The sequence below is a fragment of the Falco peregrinus genome, chromosome 19, assembly GCF_023634155.1.
Source record: "Falco peregrinus isolate bFalPer1 chromosome 19, bFalPer1.pri, whole genome shotgun sequence".
Classification (NCBI taxonomy): Eukaryota; Metazoa; Chordata; class Aves; order Falconiformes; family Falconidae; genus Falco; species Falco peregrinus.
In genome coordinates this window covers 3,864,076-3,888,174 of record NC_073740.1, presented here as the reverse complement: position 1 = coordinate 3,888,174, position 24,099 = coordinate 3,864,076, and the positions used below count along the sequence as shown (strand labels likewise).

Sequence of the window (24,099 nt, the reverse complement as noted above, 5' to 3'; positions counted from 1 at the left end):
CCGCTGTGACATTCTGGGGGGGGAGGCGGTTCCCCACTGGTGCCTGGCTGCTTTCCTGGCATCCCCACCCCGGAGCACCCTGGCTCCTCCTCCTCCTCCAAGTGGGGAAACTGAGGCAGGAGGCAGCCCTTCCTCCCCAGCCCACTCCGGCGCGGGGGGGCCACCCTGTTTTCCCCCTCTCTATTTCCCAAACAAGCCCTGGCCCTGGCCCTGACAGTTGTCAGGCTAAATATTTGGCGTGCGGCAGCCGAAAACAAAAGTGAAGGGGCCGCAGAGTCCGGGCGAGGGCCGTGGGGGCCACCCCTGTCCCGGCGTGTCCTGGGTGCCGGTGGGTGCTGCCCCCCCGGACACGGTGCAGCAGAGCCCGGGCTGGGACGGGACCCCGGGGGTCCCACTCGGGGATGGGGACGAGAGTGCTGGGTGCCCTGCGGCTGGGGGTGATGCTGCTGCTCCTCGGTTCCCTGCCGCTGCCCCCTGTGTGGGCTCCCTCTGAAAGTAAGTGCCTGGAAGGGGGTGGTTGAGAGCTGGGGGGCAGCTTTTCATGGGAGGGGGGCAATTCGTGGGAGGGGGCTGCTTGGTGATGCCTGTGCATGAGCTGGACCCCGAGGCAAAGCTCTTTTGGTGCTCCCTGCCTCAGTTTCCCCCTCCCCATATGCTGTGGACCCCCTGTCCGGGGAAGGAGAGGCAGAGCGTGGGACCCCCCCCAGCTGCTGGGATGGGGAGAGAGGAGCATGGTGGGGGGCTCGGCCGGAGCTGGGGGCATCGATCACTCATCCCTGCCGGGAGCTGGGATGATGGAAAATTGTAGCTGGGTGGGAGCCGGGGCCGGCACCGCTGCTCCCAGTGCTGCTGCTGGGATGGAAAATGGCTGGGGGTGGGGGGGACAGCATGGTGGGGAGGGGGTGGCTGTGTGTTGTGGCTCTGATGGCCATGGGGAGGGGGACACCTGGGCTCCCACCGCAGCTGGCAGGCACCGGGGGGGGGCACCAGGGGGGCTGGGGTCAGGGTCTGCTGCTCTGTCCCGCCTTCCCCTCCCCCTGTGCCTCAGTTTCCCCGAGGAGGGGCTGTGCTGGGGGGGGGGGTGGGGGTGATGGAGGAGGGGGAGTGAAGCATCCCAGTGCTGGGGCTGTGCTGGGAGCTGCCTGAGGGATGCGCCTCACTGTGTCTGCTCCCACCTGGGACCCCTGACCCCTCCCCATCCCCCCAGGCACACGGGGGACCCCTGCCCCCTTGCATGGTGACTTTGCCAAGGTCAGGGAGGGTGGCGGTGGCAGCGGGGGCTATAACCCCCGGCGCTGGTGCTGCACCCACCGCCACCCTCTCTGTCCCATGGGAGTATGGAGGGGACCCCCACGTTCTCCCCAGGGGGGACAAGGCTGGCACCAGCCCCCAGCGAAGGGCTGAGCCCCAGTGTGGGGCTGGGGGTGAGCGGCACATCTGCCCCCCGTGCGCCGCCACCGCAGCGCCATGGTGCCTGCGGTCAACGACACTGAGAGGGGAAAACCACCGCCGGGCACGTGTTTGTAGCCATATGGCCACGAGCCGCTGGCTGCCAACAGCCCAGGGGTGCCCCATGCACCCCAACTCCCACTGGGACCAGTGGGTGGCCGCGCCGCGGTGCCGGTGGTGCCTGGTGTTTAGGGTACACGCCAAGCCGGCCGTGTTTATTCCTGGTGTTTACAGTAAATCCCTCGTTGGGATCTCGACAGCTTCTTTCCACCATAACTCAGGGTCAGGTTTCAGGCTGGGGATGCTGCCAGCGGGAAGCTGCTGGCACATCCTGGCTCCCACGTCCTGCCGGCACTGGGATGCGGGAGATGCTCGGCCCTGAACTGCCCCTGATGCTCCCTGCCAGGTTGGGGGTGGAAAAGCCCCGGGATAGCGATCCCACTGCCGGGGCTGTGCCATGGGGGTGCCCGCGGAGCCCTGGTAGCCACCTGGGCACCATTAGCCGCCTGGGCACCGTGCCGGGGAGTTAATGGGAATGACCTCGCGGGAGCTGCTGGACCACACGTCTGCGGGGACTAAGATGCTGTGAGCTGCCCCACGGCTCAGGGAGGGGGGAAAGCCTTTTGTACCCCCAACCCCCACCCCCTGGGGTGGGCAGCAGGACTGGGCCATGGTCCTGGGGCTGATATGGGGCGAGACGGCAGCCTGGGCAGCCAGCCCTTGTTAGCATCACCTCTCGCCACGCTGATGGACACAGCGTGCCCCAGAGAGCCGGAGCGCGCCGGCTGCCTGTCAGAGCTGCTCACATCTCCCCGGCTGCCCACACCGACTGCAGCCTCGTCTGACAGCCCGAGCCAGGATATTAAACCCCCCCGAGCATCACGGCAGCCCCAGCGCTGGCCACAGCGGGGGATCCCTGGGGGGGGGGCGGTGAGGGGCAGCTGCCCCATCCCTGCAACCCACTGGGTCCCCTCTCTTGTCACCCCAGTCTGCGGCAGCATGGACATCCGCAACGACGTCTCCCAGCTCCAGAAGCTGGAGAACTGCTCCATCATCGAGGGCAACCTGCAGATCCTGCTCATGTTCACCACGGGTGCCGAGGACTTTCGGGGGCTCAGCTTCCCTCGCCTGCTCAATGATCACCGAGTACCTGCTCCTCTTCCGCGTCTATGGGCTGGAGAGCCTGCGGGATCTCTTCCCCAACCTCTCCGTCATCCGTGGGCACCAACCTCTTCTTCAGCTATGCCCTTGGGTCATCTTTGAGATGCCACATCTGCGGGACGTGGGGCTGCACAGCCTGGGTCACATCCTGCGCGGCTCGGTCCGCATCGAACGCAACCAGGAGCTTTGCCACCTCTCCACCATTGACTGGGGGGCTGCTGCTGCCCGACGCCGGTGGACAACACCTACATCGTCGGCAATAAGTTGGCCGAAGAGTGCGCCGACGTCTGCCCGGGCATCCTCGACGTGGAGAAGCCCGTGTGCGCAGACCAGCGTCAATGGGCAGCTGGATTATCGCTGCTGGACATCCAGCTACTGCCAGAAAGGTGGGTGCTGGTGGCACAGGGCGCAGCCATGCCGGCTGCTTGGCCGGGATGGTGCCGGTTTGCACCGTGGCGGCTGTAAGGAAAACTGGGAGGATGCTGGGGAGGGGTGGTGGAGCTGCAAGGGGGTGGGCAGGCCCTGGCACGTGGTCATCGCTCCCCTGGCGCCGGAGCGTGGCGTGGTGGTAGCGTGGCGGGGGTAACCGGACCCATGCTGTATCATCCTCCGGAGGAGAGGCCAGCTCCCGGCTCCGTGTTTCCCCCAGCGGCGAGGTAAATACGGGCCCCTCCCGGGCTCGTTTGCTGTAAACAGGAGAGCTGGTAATGAAATCTGTACTATAAACACAGATCCTTATCGGGGCTGCAACCTCGGCTGCTGCCCCGGCACTGGGCACCTGTGGCTCGGTGTGGGCTGAGCCTCACCCCGTCCGTCCGTCTGTCCCACCGTCTGCCCCTGCAGCCTTCAGCCAGCCCTCAGCACCTGGCCCTCCGTCCCCTCGCCACTTGGTCATCCCTCCATCTGTCCCTGCATCCCCCCATCCCTTCACTGCACTGTGCATCCCCTCACTCCATCCCTGCATCCCTCTTTCCATCCCTGCATCCCTCCCTCACTTCAACCCTGTGTCCATCCTTCCACCCATCCTTCCATCCACCCCTGCATTGCTCCATCCACCCCTGCATCGCTCCATCCACCCCTGCATCCATTCTTGCATCCCTCCCTCCATCACTTCATCCCTGCATCCATCCCTCCACCCATCTTTCCATCCATCCCTGCATCCATTCTTGCATCCCTCCCTCCATCACTTCATCCCTGCATCCATCCCTCCACCTATCCTTTCACCCATCCCTGCATTGCTCCATCCACCTTTGCATCCCTGCATCCCTTCTTGCATCCCTCCCTGCATCCCTGCATCCATTCTTGCATCCCTCCCTCCATCACTTCATCCCTGCATCCATCCCTCCACCCATCCTTTCACCCATCCCTGCATTGCTCCATCCACCTTTGCATCCCTGCATCCCTTCTTGCATCCCTCCCTCCATCCCTGCATCCTTCCATTGCTTCATCCCTGCATCCCTCCCTCCCTGCATCCCTCCATCCTTCCATCCCTGCATCCCTCCATCCTTCCATCCCTGCATCACTCCATCCTTCCATCCCTGCATCCTTCCATTGCTTCACCTCTGCATCCCCTCCTCCCTGTATCCCTGCATCCCTCCCTCCATCCCTGCATCCTTCCATTGCTTCATTTCTGGATCACTCCCTCCCTCCCTCCCTCCTTCCTTCCCTCCATCCCTCTGCCCTTCTCCCCTTGTCCCCCAGAGCTGGAGGGTGCCAGCAGCCCCCCCAGCCCTTCCCACCTCTTCCCTCCCACCCCTGTGCAAACCCCGGCTCTCCTGCCCCGCCGCGCTGCCCCAGGGCTGGGTGATCTGCCCCCAGAGGCTTCTTCTCACCCACGGTGCCAACTCTCTCCTCGCAGTGTGCCCATGTGGCGTGGGCTCGGCATGCACGGCGGTAGGCGAGTGCTGCCATGCCGAGTGCTTGGGGGGCTGCGGGCGACCCCGCGACAACCGAGCCTGCGTTGCCTGCCGCCACTTCCACTTCAACGGGCACTGCCTGCCCTCCTGCCCGCCCCGCACCTATGAGTACGAGGGCTGGCGCTGCGTCACCGCCGAGTACCTGTGCCAGCCTCCGCAAGGTCTCTGACAACCCCCGTGATGCGTCCAAGTTCGTCATCCACCAGCAGCAGTGCCTCTCCGAGTGTCCCTCGGGCTACATCAGGAATGAAAGCAGGTGTGTGGGGTGTCCCCAGTGCCCCCTGGCATGGACACGGTGGTGGTGTGGCGCCTGGCTCACCTCCTGTCTCCATCCATCATCCTGCCCGCAGCATCTTCTGCCACAAGTGTGAGGGGCTGTGCCCCAAGGAGTGCAAGGTGGGCACCAAAACCATTGACTCGACGCGGGCAGCGCAGGAGCTGGGGGGCTGCACCCTCGTCGAGGGCAACCTCATTGTGAACATCCGTCGGGGCTGTGAGTGCTGGATGTGGCCCCCCACAACCTGGCCGCGGGTGGCAGAGCTGCGGCAGGGGGCTCGGGGTGAAGGAGGGGGGTCTTTTCCCTGGCAGGGTGAATGAATGGGGGGATGCCCTCCTCCCAAGCTCACGCCTGTGGGTTATCCCCAGATAACCTGGCCTCGGAGCTGCAGAGCAGCCTGGGGCTTATCGAGACCATCACGGGCTTCCTGAAGATCAAGCACTCCTTTGCCCTTGTCTCCTTGTCCTTCTTCAAGAACCTCAAGCTGATCCGCGGTGACTCCATGGTGGACGGGTGAGGCTGGGGCGTGGGTTTGGGGGTGACACATGGCTTGGGGGTGCCCATGCCCGCTGCCTCCATCCATGTCCTCCTCTAGGAATTACACCCTGTACGTCCTGGATAACCAGAACCTGCAGCAGCTCTGGGATTGGAGCCACCACGTCCTCTCCATCCCCGTGGGCAAGATGTACTTCGCTTTCAACCCCAAGCTGTGCCTGGCCGAGATCTACCGCATGGAGGAGGTGACGGGCACCAAGGGGCGGCAGAACAAGGCAGAGATCAACCCCCCGCACCAACGGGGGACCGGGCGTCCTGTGAGTATTGGGGACGGGGACCCCCAGCAACGCCGTGACCCCCTGCCCGAACCCTGTCTCCTCTCCGCAGGCAAGACCCAGACCCTGCGCTTCATCTCCAACGTCACCCGAGTCCGATCGCATCTTCCTGAAGTGGGAGCGGTACCGGCCCCCCCGAGTACCGTGATCTCCTCAGCTTCATCGTCTACTACAAGGAGTCGTAAGTGGTCCCTGTCCCCCACATGTCCCCGACACGGAGGGCTTGGGAAACCCAACCCACGGTGTGCCCTGGTGAGCTGCTGGACCCCCCAGGGTGGGGTTGTGGGGGGGTCCCAGGACCCTCCCTGATGCCAGATGTGGGGCAGACCCCTTCCAGAATGTGTCAGAGTACGTGGGGCAGGATGCCTGTGGGGCGCAGAGCTGGAATGTGCTGGACGTGGAGCTGCCGCTCAGCAGCGAGCAGGAGCCGGGGGGTGACGCTGCTCAACCTCCGCCCCTGGACCCAATACGCCATCTTCGTCCGTTGCCATCACCCTCACCACTGCCGAGGAAGGAGACGTAACTACGGGGCACAGAGCGAGGTGGTCTACATCCGCACCATGCCAGCGGGTAAGGGGCTGGGGAGGGGGCTGGGGAGACCCATGGTGGCCCCCCCACAGATAGACTGACACCCCTGTGTCCGCCCAGCCCCCGACGGTTCCCCGGGATGTCATCTCCATGTCCAACTCCTCCTCCCACATCGTGGTGCGCTGGAAGCCGCCCACACAACGCAACGGCAACATCACCTACTACCTGGTGCTGTGGCAGCAGCTGGCCGAGGACATGGAGCTCTACGTCAATGACTACTGCCACAAAGGTGAGGGCAGGCAGGGCAGGGCAGGCAGGGGCAGGTGGGATGCAGCGGCTGAGGACACCGGTGGGATGAGGATGCTCCCACTGTGCCGGGAGCGCTGCCATCCCTGCCCGTCTCTGCCCGCAGGGCTGAAGTTGCCCACCAGCAGTGCGGACACCCGCTTTGGAGATGGGGACAGTCCCGAGGTGGAGCAGGACACGGAGGAGCGGTGCTGTCCCTGCCGCCCCGCCGATGGGCAGCTCCGCATGGAGGGGGAAGCTGAGTCCTTCCAGAAGAAGTTTGAGAACTTCCTTCACAACTCCATCATCATCCCCAGGTGCTGTCTGGGGGGGTGTCCCATGTTGGTGGAGTCCCCCAGCCTGGGTTCATGGGTCTGCCCCTGGTGGGGGGTCCCGGTGGCTGCTTCTTTAACCATTTTCTTGCTGTCTCAGACCCCCCTGGAAGGTGACATCCATCAACAAGAACCCACAGAGGTGAGCGGGGACCACACCAGCCTGGGGGGTCTCCTGTCCCCTGCTCCAATTTGGGGGACAACCTAGGTGTCCAGGCTCCCCACCGCCTCCCGTCCCCATCTCCTGCAGGACCCCGAAGCGGCGCAGGGATGTGGTGGCCATCACATCCCCGGCCAACGCCTCCTCGGCAGAGCCGCCAGCCCCAAGCCGCGCCGGGGGCGAGCCCAAACCCGACTTCCAGATCTTCGAGGACAAGGTGGTGCGTGACCGAGCGGTGCTGTCGCGGCTGCGGCACTTCACCGAGTACCGCATCGACATCCATGCCTGCAACCACGCCGCGCACACCGTGGGCTGCAGCGCTGCCACCTTCGTCTTTGCCAGGACCATGCCTGAGCGTACGTCCCGGCAGCTTCCCCACTCCCAAATGCTGCCTCGGCGATGGTGGGATGCTCTGGGGTCCTGCTGCCTTTGAGATGGAGGGGTTGGCAGTGGGGTTTGGGGGATGCCCACGGGAGCTGACCCCCTCTGTGTCCCTCTCCAGTGCAAGCTGATAACATTCCTGGCAACGTCACGTGGGAGCCGGCTGGCAAGAACAGTGTCCTGCTGCGTTGGGAAGAGCCCAAGAACCCCAATGGGCTCATCCTCAAGTATGAGATCAAGTACAGCCGTGAGAGCGAAGTGAGGACCCCTCCCCACAGCTCCCTTTGCCCATCCCACCCCATCCCACCCCATCCCACCCCATCCCACCCCACCCCACCCCACCCCACCCCACCCCACCCCATCCCACCCCATCCCACCCCATCCCACCCCATCCCACCTCATCCCATCCCATCCCATCCCATCCCATCCCATCCCATCCCATCCCATCCCATCCCATCCCATCCCATCCCATCCCATCCCATCCCATCGCATCCCATCATCTCCCTCCCCTGAGCCTTGTGCATGGCTGGGGGAGGAATGAAACCCCCTTCTCCACCACCCCCTCCCCACATTATCCCCTTCAGGAGGTCACCACCGTGGTCTGTGTCTCCCGTCACCGTTACTCCAAGTACGGGGGGGTCCACCTGGCTCTGCTCCAGCCAGGAAATTACTCAGCCAAGGTCCGGGCCACCTCACTGGCTGGCAACGGCTCGTGGACGGGGCTCGTCAAGTTTTACATCCTGGGGCCAGGTACCCACTGGGGGAAGGGGGGATGCCAGCGGGGTCCCCACCTGTGGGGCAGGCAGGGAGGGGGGCTGTGGGACCAGGGGGCTGGGGGTCAGGGGGTGCTGCTGGACCAGGGCACTGGAGAATTGGGGGATGCTGGGGGTCAGGGGGGTGCTGCCAGACTGGAATGATGGGCATCAGGGGATGGGACACTGGGGATCAGGGGATGCTCATGGACGCTCGATGCTGGGGATCAAGGGATGTTTCTGGACCACAATGATGGAGATCAGGGGATGCCCCTGGACTCTGGGATGCTGGGGATCAGGGAGTGCTGGTGGACTGGGATGCTGGGGATCAGGAGATGGGATGCTGGGGATCAGGGGATGGGACATTTGGGGTCAGGGGATGCTCCTGGACTCTGGGATGCTGGGGATCAGTGGGTGCTGGTGGACTGGGATGCTGAAGATGGGGTATGCTCCTGAACTGAGGAACTGGGGGATTGCAGGATACTGCTGGACCAGGACACTGGAGGGTCAGAGGATGCTGTCAGATTGGGAGATCTGGGAGACTGGGGGATGCTCTGGGATGTTGACACCCAGAGATCAGTGGGTGCTGCTGGTCTGGGAAGCTGGGGGCTCCCCCATTCTGGCCCAGTGGTGGTGGTGGTGGGACAAATGTCCTTGTGATGTGTGGGGTGGGATGAGTTCCTGGGTCCCGGCCCACGGCTGCCTGCTTTCGGCAGCTGAGGAGGAGTCTGGCAGCTTCTACGTCCTGCTTACCGTCACGCCGGTGGTCCTCATGGTGCTCATCTCCTGCCTTGCCGTCTTCGTCTTCTTCTACAACAAGAAGAGGTAGCTACCTGCCCCCCCTGCCCCCCCAGGGCTGGGCTGGGGCCAGATCCAGCCGAGCCAGGGCTGGGGAAGGGTTGTGGGGAGGTGGCAACGTGCCCTCGCCCCCCCCCATCCTCTGAGTGACTCCCACCCCTGGCAGGAGCAACGATGGGTACCCCAGCGGGACGCTCTACGCCTCCGTCAACCCCGAGTACTTCAGTGCCTCAGACAGTACGTAGGGACGGGCAGGGGTGTCCCCGTGGGGTCTGCTGCCCCCTTCCCTTGCTGAGGCTGTGCTGGTGGGAATGAGAATGGGAATGGGGACAGGGTGGCATTGGGCGTGGGGATGGTGATGGGATGGAGATGGTGATGGGATGGGATGGAGATGGAGATGGGGATGGAGATGGAGATGGGGATGGAGATGGGGATGGAAATGGGATGGAGATGGTGAGGGGATGGAGATGGTGATGGGATGGGATGGAGATGGGGGTGGAGATGGGATGAGGATGGTGATGGGGATGGAGATGGAGTTGGGGATGGAAATGGGATGGAGATGGGATGGGGATGGAGGTGGGATGGGGATGGAGGTGGGATGGAGATGGGATGGGGATGGAGATGGGATGGGAATGGCAACAGTGATGGGGGTGGTGCCAGTGATGGGGTGGTTCCCCCTCGCCCTGCAGTGTACATGCCTGATGAGTGGGAGGTGTCACGGGAGAAGATCACGGTGATCCGGGAGCTGGGGCAGGGCTCCTTCGGGATGGTGTACGAGGGGCTGGCGCTGGGGCTGACTGCTGAGGGTGAGGAGACCAAGGTGGCCCTGAAGACGGTCAACGAGTTGGCCACCATGCGAGAGCGCATTGAGTTTCTCAACGAGGCCTCTGTCATGAAAGCCTTCAAGTGCCACCACGTGGTAGGTGGGCGGCCGAGGGGGAGGGAGGGGACATGGGGTGGCCTGGCCAGTGACATGCCACCCCTCTCTGTCCCCCCAGGTCCGTCTGCTCGGCGTCGTGTCCCAGGGCCAGCCAGCCTTGGTCATCATGGAGCTGATGACGCGTGGGGACCTGAAGAGCTACCTGCGCTCGCTCCGACCTGACGCCGAGGTGAGGGGCTGGCCGGGCGCTGCAGTGCTCCACTGCTGAAGGGGCAACCCCCCCATGCCTGGGGGTTCCCGATGTGTGTCCCCCCCAGCCCCAATTCTCTGTGCACGGTGCAGAACAACCCCGGGCTGCCACTGCCGTCGCTCAGGGACATGATCCAGATGGCGGGGGAGATCGCCGACGGCATGGCGTACCTCAACGCCAACAAGTTCGTCCATCGGGACCTGGCGGCCCGCAACTGCATGGTGTCCGAGGACTTCACTGTCAAGATTGGAGGTGGGTGGGTGGGCAGCGGCGGGTGGGCTTGCTGCCAGCCCTGCCTCTCCTGCTGCTCACACCTTCCTCCTCCTCCTCCTCTTCCTCCGCCACCAGATTTCGGCATGACCCGCGATATCTACGAGACAGATTATTATCGGAAAGGGGGCAAGGGGCTGCTCCCCGTCCGCTGGATGTCCCCTGAAGCCCTCAAAGATGGCATCTTCAACACCCAGTCCGACGTCTGGTAGGTGGTGGGGTGTGGGGAGCCTGGGGGGATTGGGGGGGCTGCTACCCCCCGGCTGAGCGGCGGCGTGCTGGCAGGTCCTTCGGGGTGGTGCTGTGGGAGATCGCCACGCTGGCCGAGCAGCCCTACCAGGGCATGTCCAACGAGCAGGTCCTGCGCTTCGTCATGGACAACGGCGTCCTGGAGCGGCCGGAAAACTGCCCCGACAAACTGTGAGTGGGAAGGGGAGACCCGCCCCGCCTCAGCCCCCCACCCTGCTGGGGGACTAAACTGGATGCTGAGCCTGTCACTCTGGTCTCTGCAGCGGTTGGGGTGGCCGTGGGGTACCAGGACCCCCCCCAAACCCAGCGGGCACCTTCTTTCCCACAGCCACGAGCTGATGTGCCTGTGCTGGCAGCAGAACCCGCGCCTGCGTCCCTCCTTCGTCCAGCTCCTGGAGAGCATCAAGGACCACATGGCGCCCGCCTTCCGCACCCTCTCCTTCTTCTACAGCTCCGAGAACCGCCGGCGCGGCTCGGGCGAACCCTCTGAATCCGAGACGGATCAGACCCCCGGGGAGGACGAGCCCCCCGCCTCTCCCCTGCCCACCCACACGGACAGCAGCCCTGGCCGGCTCCCCAATGGGACGGCCTGATCCTGACCCTGGGGTGTCCTGGGATCCACGCCGGACTCTGCACCCCCTCGCCCTCCTCCAGCTGCCCCCCCCCCCCCCCCCCCCCCCCACGTTATTTATTACTTCCAAGGGCCTGGCCGAGGAGCGGGTGTCTTGGGAAAGGGGTGGCAGGCAAAGGGAGGATGCTTCATGGGGTGCGTTTCCCCTGGGAATAAATTTGGGGTGCCCCAAGTTGGGGGGAGGGAGGAGACCACCCTGGTCTTTCCTTTTATTTTTTTTTTTGGAGGGGGGGTGAAATGGGAGTCTGGGGGTGGGGAGTGGGGTTTGGCATTCAGAGTCCCCCCACCAGCTGCTGTCGCTCCCTGGCCGCCTGGCAAACAGGTCAGTAGTGTGACCCCCCCAACTTTTACAGGTGGGGAAACTGAGGCACGGGGCAGCCTTGCAGCAGGAGATGCCTGAGGCTGCCCCTCCCCCCCAGTCCTCAGCACTGGGACCAGTGTCAGGGCCATGCTGGTTTGTGGAAGCGGCTTCACTGTCTAATCTGTGGCTGTGGGATAAGCACAAATAAAAGGGGGGACGAAGCTTGCCCATGGCAGTGCCTGGTTTGGGGGTCATGGGGTGCAGTGGCACATGGGGCTTTCCACTGCCCCCCCCCCCCCGCCCCCCCCCGCCCCCACCAACCCCATCCGCTTCCTGCACATCCTGAACCGGGGGCGTTTCTGGGGAAAAACGTCAAAGCAGCAGAATTTGGGATGACAGGGTGGGTGGGTGATGACCTCTGCCGGGGTGGGGGCTGCTGCTAGGGGTGGCCTGTGGGGTCTCATGGGGGGGGTGTCACCACAGGGGGCGGGCAACTGTAGCCCCATGGATGCGGGAGATGGGCCTGGAGCTGAGGAATACGGGTGGGATGCGGGCTGAGAACGTGCAGAACTCGGCGCGTGGGTGAGCCCCTTCCCCCCGCGGTGCTTTGGGACGGGTTTGGGGACGGGCAGCAGCAGGGTGGGGATGGGGACCCACAGCAGGGGGGGTGGGTGCACACCATCCGTGCCCTGCCTCCCTGGGGAGGAGGAGGAGGGTCCTGCCGGGGGAGGACAGCTGGGGCCAGGGCCACCAGGCCACCAAATGTCCCCCCTGTGTCCAGCCTCTCTGCACCCCAATATAACGGGGCACTGGGGGAAGAGCCTGAGCCAGGGCAGCTCCGTCACGCTTCCAGGTTGTGGGGGTCCGGCCCGGGGGGGGGGGGTGTGACAGGTTGGGGGGCTCCTGGTGGCCCCATGAGCCCAGGGGTGCTGGTGTGACATCCGGTAGCCAGCTCTGGGCCGAGGCAGGTCCTGGGCAGGGGGGTGACATGTGTGTGTCTGTACATGCGTGTGTGCGCACACGTGTGCCCAGCATGGCTGGGGGTGCTGGGATGCTGCTTTGTGGGGCTGGGGGGTGCAGGTGTAGGGTGCTAGCATGCAGGCAGGGTGCAGGCAGGGTGCAGGTTCCCGACAGGGCACAGGCAGCACGCAGGCAGGGTGCAGGCAGGGTGTGGGTGCGCAGGCAGGATACAGGCAGGGTGCAGGGGTCTAGGCAGGGTGCAGGCAGGGTGCAGGTTCCAAGGCAGGGTGCAGGCAGGGTGCAGGTTCCTGGCAGGGCACAGGCAGGCGCAGGCGGGGTGCAGGCAGGATACAGGCAGGGTGCCGGTTCCCAGGCAGGGCACAGGCAGGATACAGGCAGGGTGCAGGCAGGTTGTGGGCAGGGTGCAGGCAGGATGCAGGCAGGGTATGGGCAGGGTGCAGGCAGGGTGCACGTTCCCGGCAGGGCACAGGCAGGTGCAGGTGGGGTGCAGGCAGGATACAGGCAGGGTGCAGGCAGGTTGTGGGCAGGGTGCAGGCAGGATACAGGCAGGGCACAGGCAGGATACAGGCAGGGTGCAGGCAGGATACAGGCAGGGTGCAGGTTCCCAGGCAGGATACAGGCAGGGTGCAGGTTCCCAGGCAGGGCACAGGCAGGTGCAGGCGGAGTGCAGGCAGGGTACAGGCAGGGTGCAGGCAGGATACAGGCAGGGCACAGGCAGGTGCAGGCTGGGTGCAGGCAGGATACAGGCAGGGTGCAGGCAGGGTGCAGGTTCCCAGGCAGGGCGCAGGCAGGATACAGGCAGGGTGCAGGCAGGATACAGGCAGGCTCCCCGCTCGGTGCCCGTGGGTGCCGGGACACCCTCCCCGCGGGGCGGGGGGCTCCGGGCCGGGCTGCTGTCACCCCCCGCTTTTGCCCCCGGCCCGGGCGGGGCTTCTCGGGTTCCGAGCGCCGGTGAGTCACGGGCGGGGGGGCTTCCCCGGCCCCTCCATCCCCGCCCGCGGCCGGGGGGGGTCTCCGGGGTCGGGGCGGTGCGGGGGCGGGGGGAGCCGACGGCCCCTCCCGGGGGCCGGTCCCTGCGATGCTTTTAAGCCCGGCCCGGCGCCGTGCTCGGGCTGCCGGGCAAGTGCGAGGGACAGCGGCGGCGGCGGCGGCGGGTCCAGCCCCGTGCCCGTCCCGGTGCCGCGATGCCGCCGCTGCCCGCCCGGCTCTGCCTGGCCGCACTGCTGCTGCCGCTGCTGCCGCTGCTGCCCCTGCCCGTCCCGGGGGCTGCCGGGCCCTGCCCCCCGCCCTGCCACTGCCCCCAGCCCCGTACCCTGCACTGCCGGGAGCCCGGCACCGTGGGCAGTCTGGCCCGGCTGCTGGGAGCCGGCGGCTTCACCGACCTGTGAGTGGGGCTGGGGGACACGGCAGGGGTGATGGAGCTCGGGGACCAGGGAGGGGAGCTAGGGGACCAGGTGATGGAGCTTGGGGACCAGGGCGATGGGGCTGGGAGACCAGGGAAGGGGGCTGGGGGACTGGGTAATGGAGCAGGGGGTGACGGAGCTAGGGGACCGGGCGGTGGGGCTGGGGGATGGGTTGATGGAGCTTGGGGACCAGGGAATGGGGCAGGGGGACCAGGTGATGGAATTTGGGGACCAGGGCGGTGTGGCTGGGGGACAGGGCAGGGGGTGATAGAACTCGGGGACCAGGGTGGTGGGGCTGGGGGACCAGGTGATGGAGCTTGGGGACCAAGGTGGTGCGGCTGGGGGACAGGGCAGGGGGTGATGGAGCTCAGGGACCAGGGCGGTGGGGCTGGGGGACTGGGAAGTGGGGCTGGGGGGCAGGGCGATGGGGCTGGGGGACCAGAGAGGTAGGCTGGGGGACCGGGTGATGGAGCAGGGGGTGATGGAGCTAGAGGACCAGGGTGGTGGGGCTGGGGGACCAGGTGATGGAGCAGGGGGTGATGGAGCTTGGGAACCAGGGAGAGGGGCTGGGGTACAGGGTGGTGGGGCTGGGGGTGATGAGGCAGGTGACGATGGGGCTGAGGGATGTGGTGATGGAGCTGGGGGACAGAGCGATGGGGCTGGGGATGATGGAGCTTGGGGAGTGGGCAGAGGAGCCAGTGGTGGCAGAGCTGAAGGTGATGGGGCTGGGCATGATGGAGCCATGGGCTGGAGGTGATGGAGCTTGGCGACAGGGGCGATGGGGCTGGGGATGGTGCTGGGGAGGGGGCGATGGGGCTGGTGCAATGGGGTGATGGGGCTGGGGAGGGGGCGATGGGGTTGGGGCTGGTGCCATGGGGTTGATGGGGCTGGGGACGGTGCGATGGAGCTGGGGATGATGGAGCTTGGGATGGGGCAATGGGGCTGGGCTGGGGCAGTGATGGAGCAGGGAGCGCTACGGGGCTGGGTCTGCCATGGGGCTGGGATGGCTGTGGGGAGCGGGGCTGCTTGGTGTGGGGTGTCAAGGGCTGCAAGGACGGGGGGAGCCCGGCTGCATCCCCCCTGGGAGCAAGTGAGGGGCTGGGAGCAGCTCTTCGCCCCCTCCTCAGCGATGCCAGCGGGAGCGATGGGCTGAGGGTGCAGTGGGGTCCCCAGTCAGGGAGCACCCATGCCGTGATGGGCAGGGCCAGGGTGCAGGGAGAGGTCCTCACCCTGGTGGCTGTCATCCTGCCCTGGGGCCTGTGTGTTGCGGTGTTGGGGGTGGGGGGGTGCCTGAATTTGCTGGTCTGGGGGCTCTCTGCTCTCACTCATCCCCCTGCTCCAGGATGGGTGGTGGGGAGGGGAGGGCTGGAGCAGGGAGGGTGCTGGGTGCAGGGGGGTACAGGGTGCTGGGTGATACCAAGGTGCCCATGCTCCTGGGTCTTCCCCCTGCCGCAGCCCTGGCCGTGCCGCATTGCTGGGGGCTGGCTGTAGCGGGGGTCTCTGTGCCTCAGTTTCCCTGCCCCCCCCTCCCCCCGAGCTGGGGGACACTGCACTGCGGGGTGCTGCCGGCTCTTTGTTCGCTGGGTGGGGTGGGTGGTGGTGGGGATGGTGGTCCCCGAGAGACCCCCAGGCTCCCTTGTCCCTCCCATCCCCACAGCCTTGTCCATGGGGGTGGCCGTAGAGACCCTCCCCCGGGGGTCAGTGGGACCAAACCCCCTTTGGTGTGGGTCTGAATCCCCAATTAACCCCCCAATTAAGCCCCTGGGGTGGGGCAGGTGGGAAAACCCTGCACCCGCCTGCAAAGGGGCTTCCCTTCGCCTTGGGAAAAGGGGAGAGGGGGACAATCGGTGCCCCCCCCCCCCCCATCGCAGGACACCGTGGGGTGCGAGGAAAGGGGGGGGACCCATGGGGGAGTGGGGCTGAGACCTGGCAAACTCGCTGTCTGGGTGAGACCACGGGCTCTGAGCGGTGGCTCAGCCTTGGCCCCACATGGTGTGTGCTGGCTGGAGGCTCAGCACCAGCAGGATTGGTGCCGCCATCCCTGCCCCACCCCTTCCCAGCTCATCCCTGGGGAAACTGAGGCACAGCAGGGCAGCTCAGCCCAGTCCCAGTCCCTGCCCCCAACCCTGGGCTGGTGCAGGGTAGCACAGGCACAGCTTGGGGAGGGGGAGAGCCATGCCCCCCCCACTCCCCTTGCCCCACACTTTGCCAGCAGCCCCTGGCATGGGGGCGTCCTGAGGCTGCTCCCCCGACCCCTCCTCATTTGCTTTCCAGCATCATTGAGAACCAGCAGATGCTGACGACCTTGACCCGGGCTGACACCAGGATGCTGCGGGACCTCAGGAACCTGTGAGTACCCTGGGGTGGGGTCCCCACCCAGGGAAATGGGAGGGGGGGATGGGGGATCCCCCCAGAGCTTGATCCCACTAGTGGGAGATGCTCCCAGTATGGGCATTCAGGGTCCCCAGTGTGGGTGCTCAGCCCTTCCCTCCTCCAGCACCATCTCCAGGTCAGGGCTGCAGCACATCTCTACTGACGCCTTCCTGGACACCCCCAGGCTGAGTCACGTGTGAGTAGCCCCCCCTCCCCCACCCCGTTTGGGGCTCGGACCCCCATCCCCGCAGGCGCTCAGCCCTGGCGCAGGGTGGCTGGTCCCTGCGCCCAGGCAGGATCGATGATGTCCCATGGGCGCATCAGCCGGGCTGGGGGGGCCGCGTGGGGCTCTGTGCCTGAGCGGGAACCATCGATTGAGGGCAGGAGTGGGGGCAGCTGCCAGCCCCCCCGGGGAGCTCCGTGATGCCCTGCTGCGGGAGGGGACCCCGGGGAGCAGGCAGGGACCCAGTGATGGGGTGCGTGGGGCTCCCCCCTTGCACGGAGGTGCCTAAAGGCTGGGGCCACCCTGGCAGAGGTGAGTTTGCTTGGTCACGGTGGCCTTGGTGCTGCTCCATGCCCCGGCCAGACCCTCTGCAAGGGGGGGGGATGTGGGATGGGGGTCTGTGGTGGGAAGGGGCAGCTGACTGGGTCTGTCCCAGCAGGAATCTCTCCTTCAACGCGCTGCACAGCCTTTCCTGGAAGACCTTCCAGCATCTGCCCCTGCAAGAACTGTGAGTACTGCAGCGGGGGAAGGTGGGTGCAGAGCATCCCCCGCCGGGGATGCACCCCTGGGGTGACAGGGAGGCAGGGCTGGGGCTGGGGCCGCAGTGACAACCACGGGCGTGGGGACAGGGACAGGAGTGGCATGCGTGGCACCGTGCCCGGGCTGGAGCACATCGGCAGTGCAGGATCCGTGCAGGCGGGGTCCCCCCATCCAGCCCCTGCTGACCCCGGGGGGGGATGTATAGGCGGGTGTGTGACCCGCAGCCCCTTTGAGCCCTTGTCCTCTTCCCTGCTTCCTCTCAGCATCCTGGTGGGAAATCCCTTCAACTGCTCCTGCAGCCTCCGCTGGCTCCAGCTCTGGCAGAACGGGAGCCGCGCCGAGCTGGGGAACCAGTTGCTGGGCTGCTGGGAGGGCAGCGTACTGGTCCCACTGGGCAGCCAGCCCCTCCACGCCTGCGGTACGTGGCAGGGGACCCTGCTGGCTTTGGGTGCTGGGTTTGTCCCCCCTCCCAAGCCGCTTGGCTGGGGACACGTGGCCCCCAGTCACCCCCTTCTCCTCGGCAGAGCCCCCGAGCGTCCGCATTGAACCCCCCGAGGTGATGCTACGCCAAGGGGACAGCGTCAACCTCACCTGTCGCATCACTGCCGAGCCACCGGCCACCGGGGCATGGGTGGTCCCCGAGGTGGGACACGAGCTGCCCGTCATCACCAAGGCAAGATCCAGGGACCTTCATCCCTGCTGCAGCATCCCCTCGCTGGTGGGGTGGGCATGGGGGGATGCAGGAGCTGGCACGGCGTGGGGGGGGGCAGGTTGTTCACCCCATCCTGGCGCTGCCTGCAGGTCTCGGACTGGGAGATCGTCCTGGAGATCAGCAATGTCTCCTCCAGCTTCAACCACAAGGACCTGACGTGCCGAGCGGAGAACGCGGCAGGGCCGGCGGAGGACAGCGTGATGCTGAACATCACCTGTGAGCAGCCCGGGGGGGGCTGGAGGAGGATGCTGGGGGGCGGAGGGTCTGGCTTTTGGCCTGGGGACCCACCCAGCTCTGCCTCCCCCAGTCCCCCCCCGTGATCCTGCTCCTCCACGAAGCCATCCCCCAGCACTTCTGGTGCATCCCCTTCTCGGTGGACGGCAACCCAGTCCCCAGCATCCAGTGGCTCTTCAACGGGACGGCGCTGAGCGAGGGGCCCTACATCCACACCCGCATCGTGGAGTACGAGCACAACTCCACCGTCCTCCACGGCTGCCTCCACCTCAACCGGCCCACCCACGTCAACAACGGCAACTACACCCTCCTGGTCCGCAACCCCCTGGGCTTCGCCGCCCGCAGCATCCAGGGGCGTTTCATGGAAAATCCCTTCAGCTTCAGCCCCGAGGAGCCCATCCCTGGTAGGTGCTGGGCAGGGGGGGGCTGCCGGGGAGCTCTCCCCCCCCCCCCAGCTCAGCCTCCTCTGCATCTTTCTTGACGTTGGGGTGCAAAATGGGTTGTATCTGGCTCTGCCCGCTGGCTCCGAGCTGCCCCGCTGTGCCTCAGTTTCCCCCGGGGTGGGAAAGACAGGGCACTCTCACCTGGGGAATAACGAGCGTTTCTCCTTTCTCTCTCCCTTTGGGCTGCGGCAGTGTCTCTGTCTCCGCTGGGTGAGTGATCGGGCACGCTGCTCCCCACGGGGGTCCCTGGCACAACCCCCTGCCCCAGCCCCCGCCCCTCCCAAACCATGCATCCCCCCATGCCAGAGCTGATCCTGGGGTACCCGCACCCTGTGCTGAGGCTGCAGAGTCGTGGGGGGGGTGGGTGGGTGTCACCATCCTGGGCCTCCCATGCCTTGCTGGGACCACCCCAGGGGATGGGGACCCCCTGCCCCACACTCACCCTGTGCCCTCCTCCCTGCCCCAGGCACCAGGAACAGCTCGCTGGAGGGGCCCGTGGAGACGACGGATGAGCACACGTTCGGGGTGAGGGGATGCTCCGAGTTTGGGATGGGGGGACCAGGACACCCGTAAGAGGGTGGGACAAATCCTTAGGGGACAGGCAAACCAGAGCTGAGCGGGAAGGGGACATGCGGTGGGGATGAAGGACAGAGCCCCTGTGCCTCAGTTTCCCCTCCTGGGGCCTGTGGCCATCTCGCCCTGCCAAAGGCTGGGAGAGGGGAGCTGGTGGGACCTGACCTGGGCCCTGTCCCTGCTGTCACCAGGTCTCGGTGGCTGTGGCACTGGCCGTGTTCGCCTGCCTCTTCCTCTCCATCATGCTCATCGTGCTCAACAAGTGCGGGCGCCGGTCCAAGTTCGGCATTAACCGTGAGTCCTCCTCCCGCCCCCCCACCCCCCAACTCCCCCAGTGCCACGGGGGATTCAAGCCGTGGCACGGGGACACCCCGATTCCTGCATCCCTGGGGTGGCCGGAGCTGTGCTGGGTACCCGGCTTGGGAAGCATCTGTGGGGAGGGGGCCATGGCTGGGGACCATGGCTGGGGACCGTGGCTGGGGACCGCGGAGGGGTGCTGGTCCCCCCCCCCCCCCCCCGGCACGGGCAGCAGCTGCTAATTCACTCCTGGAATGGATTCAGCCTCTAAATGGGTTTGATCGGGCTGCCTGGCCCCCGGGGGCCAGCCGGGGCGGGGGGATGCTCGGCAGAGCCTGGCACTGGCTGCACCAGCTGGGGGGGCCGCGGGACCCCCCCGATGGCCTTGTCCTTGTCCCCACAAGGCTCAGCGGTGCTGGCCCAAGAGGACGACCTGGCCATGTCCCTGCACTTCATGAACCTGGGCAGCAGCCCCCTCCCCTCAGCCGAGAGCAAGCTGGAGGGGCTGAAGAGCAACTTCATCGAGAACCCCCAGTATTTCTGCGACGCCTGTAAGGCTTGGGGGGTTCCACGGTACCCGAGCATCCTCCTACGCATTTCTCCCCCCCTTGGGGAGGGGGAGGCACTGATGGGTGGGGGTCCCCCCAGGCGTGCACCATGTGCAGCGGCGGGACATCGTGCTGAAGTGGGAGCTGGGCGAAGGTGCCTTCGGGAAGGTTTTCTTGGCCGAGTGCTACAACCTCCTCCCGGAGCAGGAGAAGACGTTGGTGGCTGTGAAGGTGAGGAAGAGGGGGGATGATGCCGGAGTTGGGGGGGGGGGGGGAGAGTGTCCATGGTTTGGGGTGAGGGGGGGATGCTGGGGTTGACGCCGTGTGCCGGCAGGCGCTGAAGGAGGTGACGGAAAGCACCCGCTTCGATTTCCAACGTGAAGCCGAGCTGCTGACTGTGCTGCAGCACCAGCACATCGTCAAGTTTTACGGCGTCTGCACTGAGGGCGAACCCCTCATCATGGTCTTCGAGTACATGAAGCACGGCGACCTCAACCGCTTCCTCAGGTGGGCTTGGGGGGGGGGTGGTCCTGGCTGCCCGTCCCCCCCCCCCCCCCATCTGCCTCTCCATCAGCACAGCCAGCCTGCTCCCTGCTAATGCAGCCCTCCTTGCAATATTGATTAGATTAGCTGTCTGAGAGGCTTAAATAGAGAGAGATTGGCCATCAGCTGGAATAAGCGGAGACTTTTCGATTGCCCCCCCAGGTATTGGGGGGGGCGTAGTGGGGGGGGCCTGCTGCCAGAGGCATCGCTTTAGTGGCCGCGCGAGGAGCTCTGAGACGTGGCTTTTATGATTATTGTTATGGGAGTTGGCATTAATGGTTCTGCCGAGCAAAGGCCCCCCAGCTCGCGGCCGCGGCCGCCCCAGCACGGCTGTCAGCCACGTTTGGCATCAAGGGCAGCGCGGCTGGAGGCGGCCGCAGCCACGCTGCCCCCCGGCACGCCTCGTGTGCCCCCCTCGCTTCGCACGCGCTTTCACACCCGCCCCGGCGTTGGCTCGCACCCTCGGCCACGCAGCCGTCCCCCACACGATGGGCCAGGCGTGCCCGGCCTTCCCCGGCATGTGTGCACACGTGTGCATGCCTTTTCCCTGGGTGTGCACGCGTGTATCTCCACCTTTCCCTGGCACGTGTGCGTACAAGCGCACACTTTGCCCCTGTGCATGCACACGTGCGTGCAAGCCCTGGGCACATATGTGTATGTGCTTCGCCTCTGCACACACGTGCATACTGGCATGATGCTTTTCCCTTGTGTGCATGCATGCATGCCAGGGAAGGATGCACATGTATGTGCATGTCCTTCCCATGCATATGCACACCCTTCCCTAGCATGTGCGCGCACAAGTGCACACCTTTTCCCTCTGCATGCACATGCCTTCCCCCTGTGCATGCATGCACATGTGCACACCCTTCTCTGACATGCGTGCACACATGTGTATGTCCTTTCCCTGTGTGCATGCACACATGTGCATGCCCTTCCCTGGCACGCATGCATGTTTGTGTGTACCCTTCCCCTGTGTGCACGCACAGACGTGCACCCCTTTCCCTTGTGTGTGCACACGTGCACATCCTTCCCTGCTACGTGTGCATGCCTGTGTGCACCCTTCCCTGGTATGTGTGCACGTGTGTGTGCACCCTTCCCTGGCATGCACGCACACAAGTGCATACCTTTCTCTTGTGCACGCACACGCATATGCACACCCTTCCTTTGCACGTGTGCACAGCTGCACATGCCTTTCCCCTGTGTGCATGCACAATCATATGCACGCCCTTCCTTGGCATGTGTGCACACCTGTGCACACCCTTCCCCTGGGTGCACGCACACACATGTGCACACCCTTCCTTGGCACATGTGCACACCCTTCCCCTGTGTGCATGCACACACATGTGCACACCCTTCCTTGGCACCTGTGCACACCCTTCCCCTGTGTGCACGCACACACATGTGCGCTTCCTTCACTGCTGTGCCTGCCCGTGTGCGCGCACGCTTCCCTAGCATGCATGCACACATGCACATCCTTCCTGGCATTTGCACACCCACTCCAGCAATACGTATACCTGCGCATACACACATGCCACACACGTGTTCCCCCCCCCAACTCTGGCATGTCCCCCTGCCCCGGCAGGTCCCACGGTCCCGACGCCAAGATCCTGGACCAGGGGCAGGGGCAGCCCTGCGGGCAGCTGACGCTGAGCCACATGCTGCAGATCGCCACGCAGATCGCCTCAGGCATGGTCTACCTCGCCTCCCTCCACTTCGTCCACCGGGACCTGGCCACCCGCAACTGCCTGGTGGGCCACGACCTGGTGGTGAAGATCGGCGATTTTGGCATGTCCCGGGATATCTACAGCACCGACTATTACCGGGTGAGCGGGCGGTGGGCTGCCCCCCCCTCTCCTCCCCTCCCCCCCCCCCCCCAGCTCTGTCAAGGGGGGTCACGCTCAATTTTCCCTCTTAGCTGCTGCTTCCCAACCCGTCTCCATCCATAATTAATCAGACTGATAGGATGGTTTGGGTGGGAAGGGAGCTGTAGAGACCACCCACTCCCACCCCCTGCAATAAGTGGGGACATGGTCCACCAGACCAGGTTGCTCAGAGCCACTCCAACTTGACCTTGAAAGCGATGGAGCCCCCCCCGCCGCCTCTCCAAGCAACCCATGCCAGGGTCTCACCACAACAAATTCCCTCCTTACACCTAGTAGGAGATGTGCTTCATGACTAGGGCTAGGGCTGGAGGGGGCAAATGCGGGGGGTCTCTGCCCCACTGACAGCCCCGCTGGGGGTAGGTGGGGGGCAGGACCATGCTGCCCATCCGCTGGATGCCCCCCGAGAGCATCCTCTACCGTAAATTCACCACCGAGAGCGATATCTGGAGCTTTGGCGTGGTGCTCTGGGAGATCTTCACCTATGGGAAGCAACCTTGGTACCAGCTCTCCAACACCGAGGTGAGCGAGGAGGGAGGATGAGGATGGCGACAGACCCCTGGTGGGGGCGGGGGGGTACCTGGGGGGAGGTGGTTACGCCATCTCCATCCCCTGTTCCCACAGGCCATCGAGTGCATCACGCAGGGGAGGGAGCTGGAGCGTCCTCGCACGTGTCCCTCCGAGGTGTATGCCATCATGCAGAGCTGCTGGCAGCGGGAGCCCCAGCAGCGCCGGCCCATCAAGGAGATCCACAGCCGCCTGCAGGCCCTCGTCAAGACCCCCCCCATCTACCTGGACATCCTGGGCTGAGCGGGGACCCCCCCATCCACCCTCCGCTCCCCGCTGCCCACCCCTGCCCTCCTCGCTGCCCACCCCACGGAGCCCCGCCGGACTGATGCCCCACTGCGGGGAGAGGGCTGAAACTTTATTTATAGTGGGAAACGTCAACCCACCCCCATGGGGGGCTGTAGGGCTGGGCTGGGGGCCCCCCGAGGCTGTGCCCCCCCAGGGTTGCGGCCTTGCCATCCAGCTCCTTGGCATTTCCCTGGCGTGCCGGGATGGAGGCGCTTGGCTGATGTGGGTTGGCTCTGGGGGGGCAGAGCCAAGAGCCCCCCCCAGCAGCGGGTCCATGCCAGGGAGGGAGCCAGGTGGGCTCAGGGCTCCCGGGGGAGTTGGGGGCACCCTGTGGCTTGGCTGCTCCTTTGTCCCCTGTCCTGGTCCCTGGCTGGTGGGGACCCCCTGTGCTCACCCGCTCTGCTGCAAAACCAGTCAATAATAAACCGTCCACCTCCGCCGCGCTGGGACGCGCCTGCTCCGGGGTGTCCGCTGGGCGTGGGGCGGGATAGAGGGTTCTGGGGAGAAAGAGGGGTGTTCTGGAGCAGGGGCGCTCTGGCTGGGGAAGAGGAGATGGAGGAGGTGTGTTGCTCCAGGGATCCCAGGGTGCAGGGATGGAGGGATGATGCATGGCTGGGACACAGGGGTGATATGTGCCTGGGATGCAGGGATGGCGCGTGCCCAGGGTGCAGGGATGATGCATGCCAAGGATGCAGGGATGATGTGTGCTCAGGATCCCGGGATGCAGGGATGGTGCATGCCCGGGATGCAGGGGTGATGTGTGCCCAGGATGCGGGGTGATGTGTGCCCAGGATCTCAGGATGCAGGGGTGATACCTGCCCGGGATGCAGGGATGGTGCATGCCCAGGATTCAGGGGTGATGTGTGCCCAGGATCTCAGGATGCAGGGATGGTGCATGCCCAGGATGCAGAACCCATGTCCCCACCCCCAACCCAGAGGGATTGTTTTGGCTGTGCCATGGGGACCACCTCGAGCATCCCTCCAGGGATGCTCCCACCACACCCTGGCCCAGGTGCCTCGTCCCCTTGCCAAGGAGTCCGGGAA

The 24,099-nt window shown here is 65.5% G+C and overlaps 2 protein-coding genes across 2 annotated transcripts; both read left to right on the top strand.

Annotated features, from left to right (window-relative positions):
* The first annotated feature begins 2,125 nt into the window (after nucleotides 1-2,125).
* On the top strand, nucleotides 2,126-11,112 carry INSRR (insulin receptor related receptor). The gene is given in 29 exon segments (XM_055791748.1): nucleotides 2,126-2,580; nucleotides 2,582-2,833; nucleotides 2,836-2,921; nucleotides 2,923-2,996; nucleotides 4,469-4,665; nucleotides 4,667-4,782; nucleotides 4,877-5,019; nucleotides 5,172-5,316; nucleotides 5,399-5,585; nucleotides 5,588-5,615; nucleotides 5,686-5,723; nucleotides 5,725-5,763; nucleotides 5,765-5,814; nucleotides 5,949-6,063; nucleotides 6,065-6,203; nucleotides 6,283-6,450; nucleotides 6,574-6,763; nucleotides 6,879-6,937; nucleotides 7,106-7,294; nucleotides 7,441-7,577; nucleotides 7,907-8,069; nucleotides 8,788-8,899; nucleotides 9,057-9,106; nucleotides 9,559-9,788; nucleotides 9,868-9,978; nucleotides 10,092-10,251; nucleotides 10,348-10,477; nucleotides 10,555-10,689; nucleotides 10,847-11,112. Coding segments are annotated over 29 exon segments (4,152 nt in total). The 5' UTR covers nucleotides 2,126-2,136; the 3' UTR covers nucleotide 11,112.
* A 2,439-nt stretch (nucleotides 11,113-13,551) lies between these two features.
* Nucleotides 13,552-23,487, top strand: NTRK1 (neurotrophic receptor tyrosine kinase 1). The gene is made up of 17 exons (XM_055791832.1): nucleotides 13,552-13,815; nucleotides 16,109-16,183; nucleotides 16,332-16,403; nucleotides 16,870-16,938; nucleotides 17,234-17,388; nucleotides 17,495-17,643; nucleotides 17,772-17,896; nucleotides 17,989-18,320; nucleotides 18,552-18,569; nucleotides 18,826-18,884; nucleotides 19,124-19,226; nucleotides 19,634-19,780; nucleotides 19,878-20,008; nucleotides 20,112-20,284; nucleotides 21,903-22,143; nucleotides 22,564-22,722; nucleotides 22,825-23,487. The coding sequence occupies exons 1-17, from the start codon at nucleotides 13,616-13,618 to the stop codon at nucleotides 23,008-23,010; spliced, it is 2,394 nt and encodes a 797-aa protein (XP_055647807.1). The 5' UTR covers nucleotides 13,552-13,615; the 3' UTR covers nucleotides 23,011-23,487.
* Nucleotides 23,488-24,099: the final 612 nt, after the last annotated feature.

What these genes read in the sequence shown, in the direction of transcription:
- NTRK1 (XM_055791832.1), top strand. Translation starts at nt 13,616, where the DNA reads ATGCCGCCGCTGCCCGCCCGGCTCTGCCTGGCCGCACTGCTGCTGCCG. An exon ending in GTCCAAGTTCGGCATTAACC is followed by an intron (nt 19,227 to 19,633) that starts GTGAGTCCTCCT and finishes TGTCCCCACAAG; the next exon opens with GCTCAGCGGTGCTGGCCCAA. An exon ending in AGACGTTGGTGGCTGTGAAG is followed by an intron (nt 20,009 to 20,111) that starts GTGAGGAAGAGG and finishes GTGTGCCGGCAG; the next exon opens with GCGCTGAAGGAGGTGACGGA.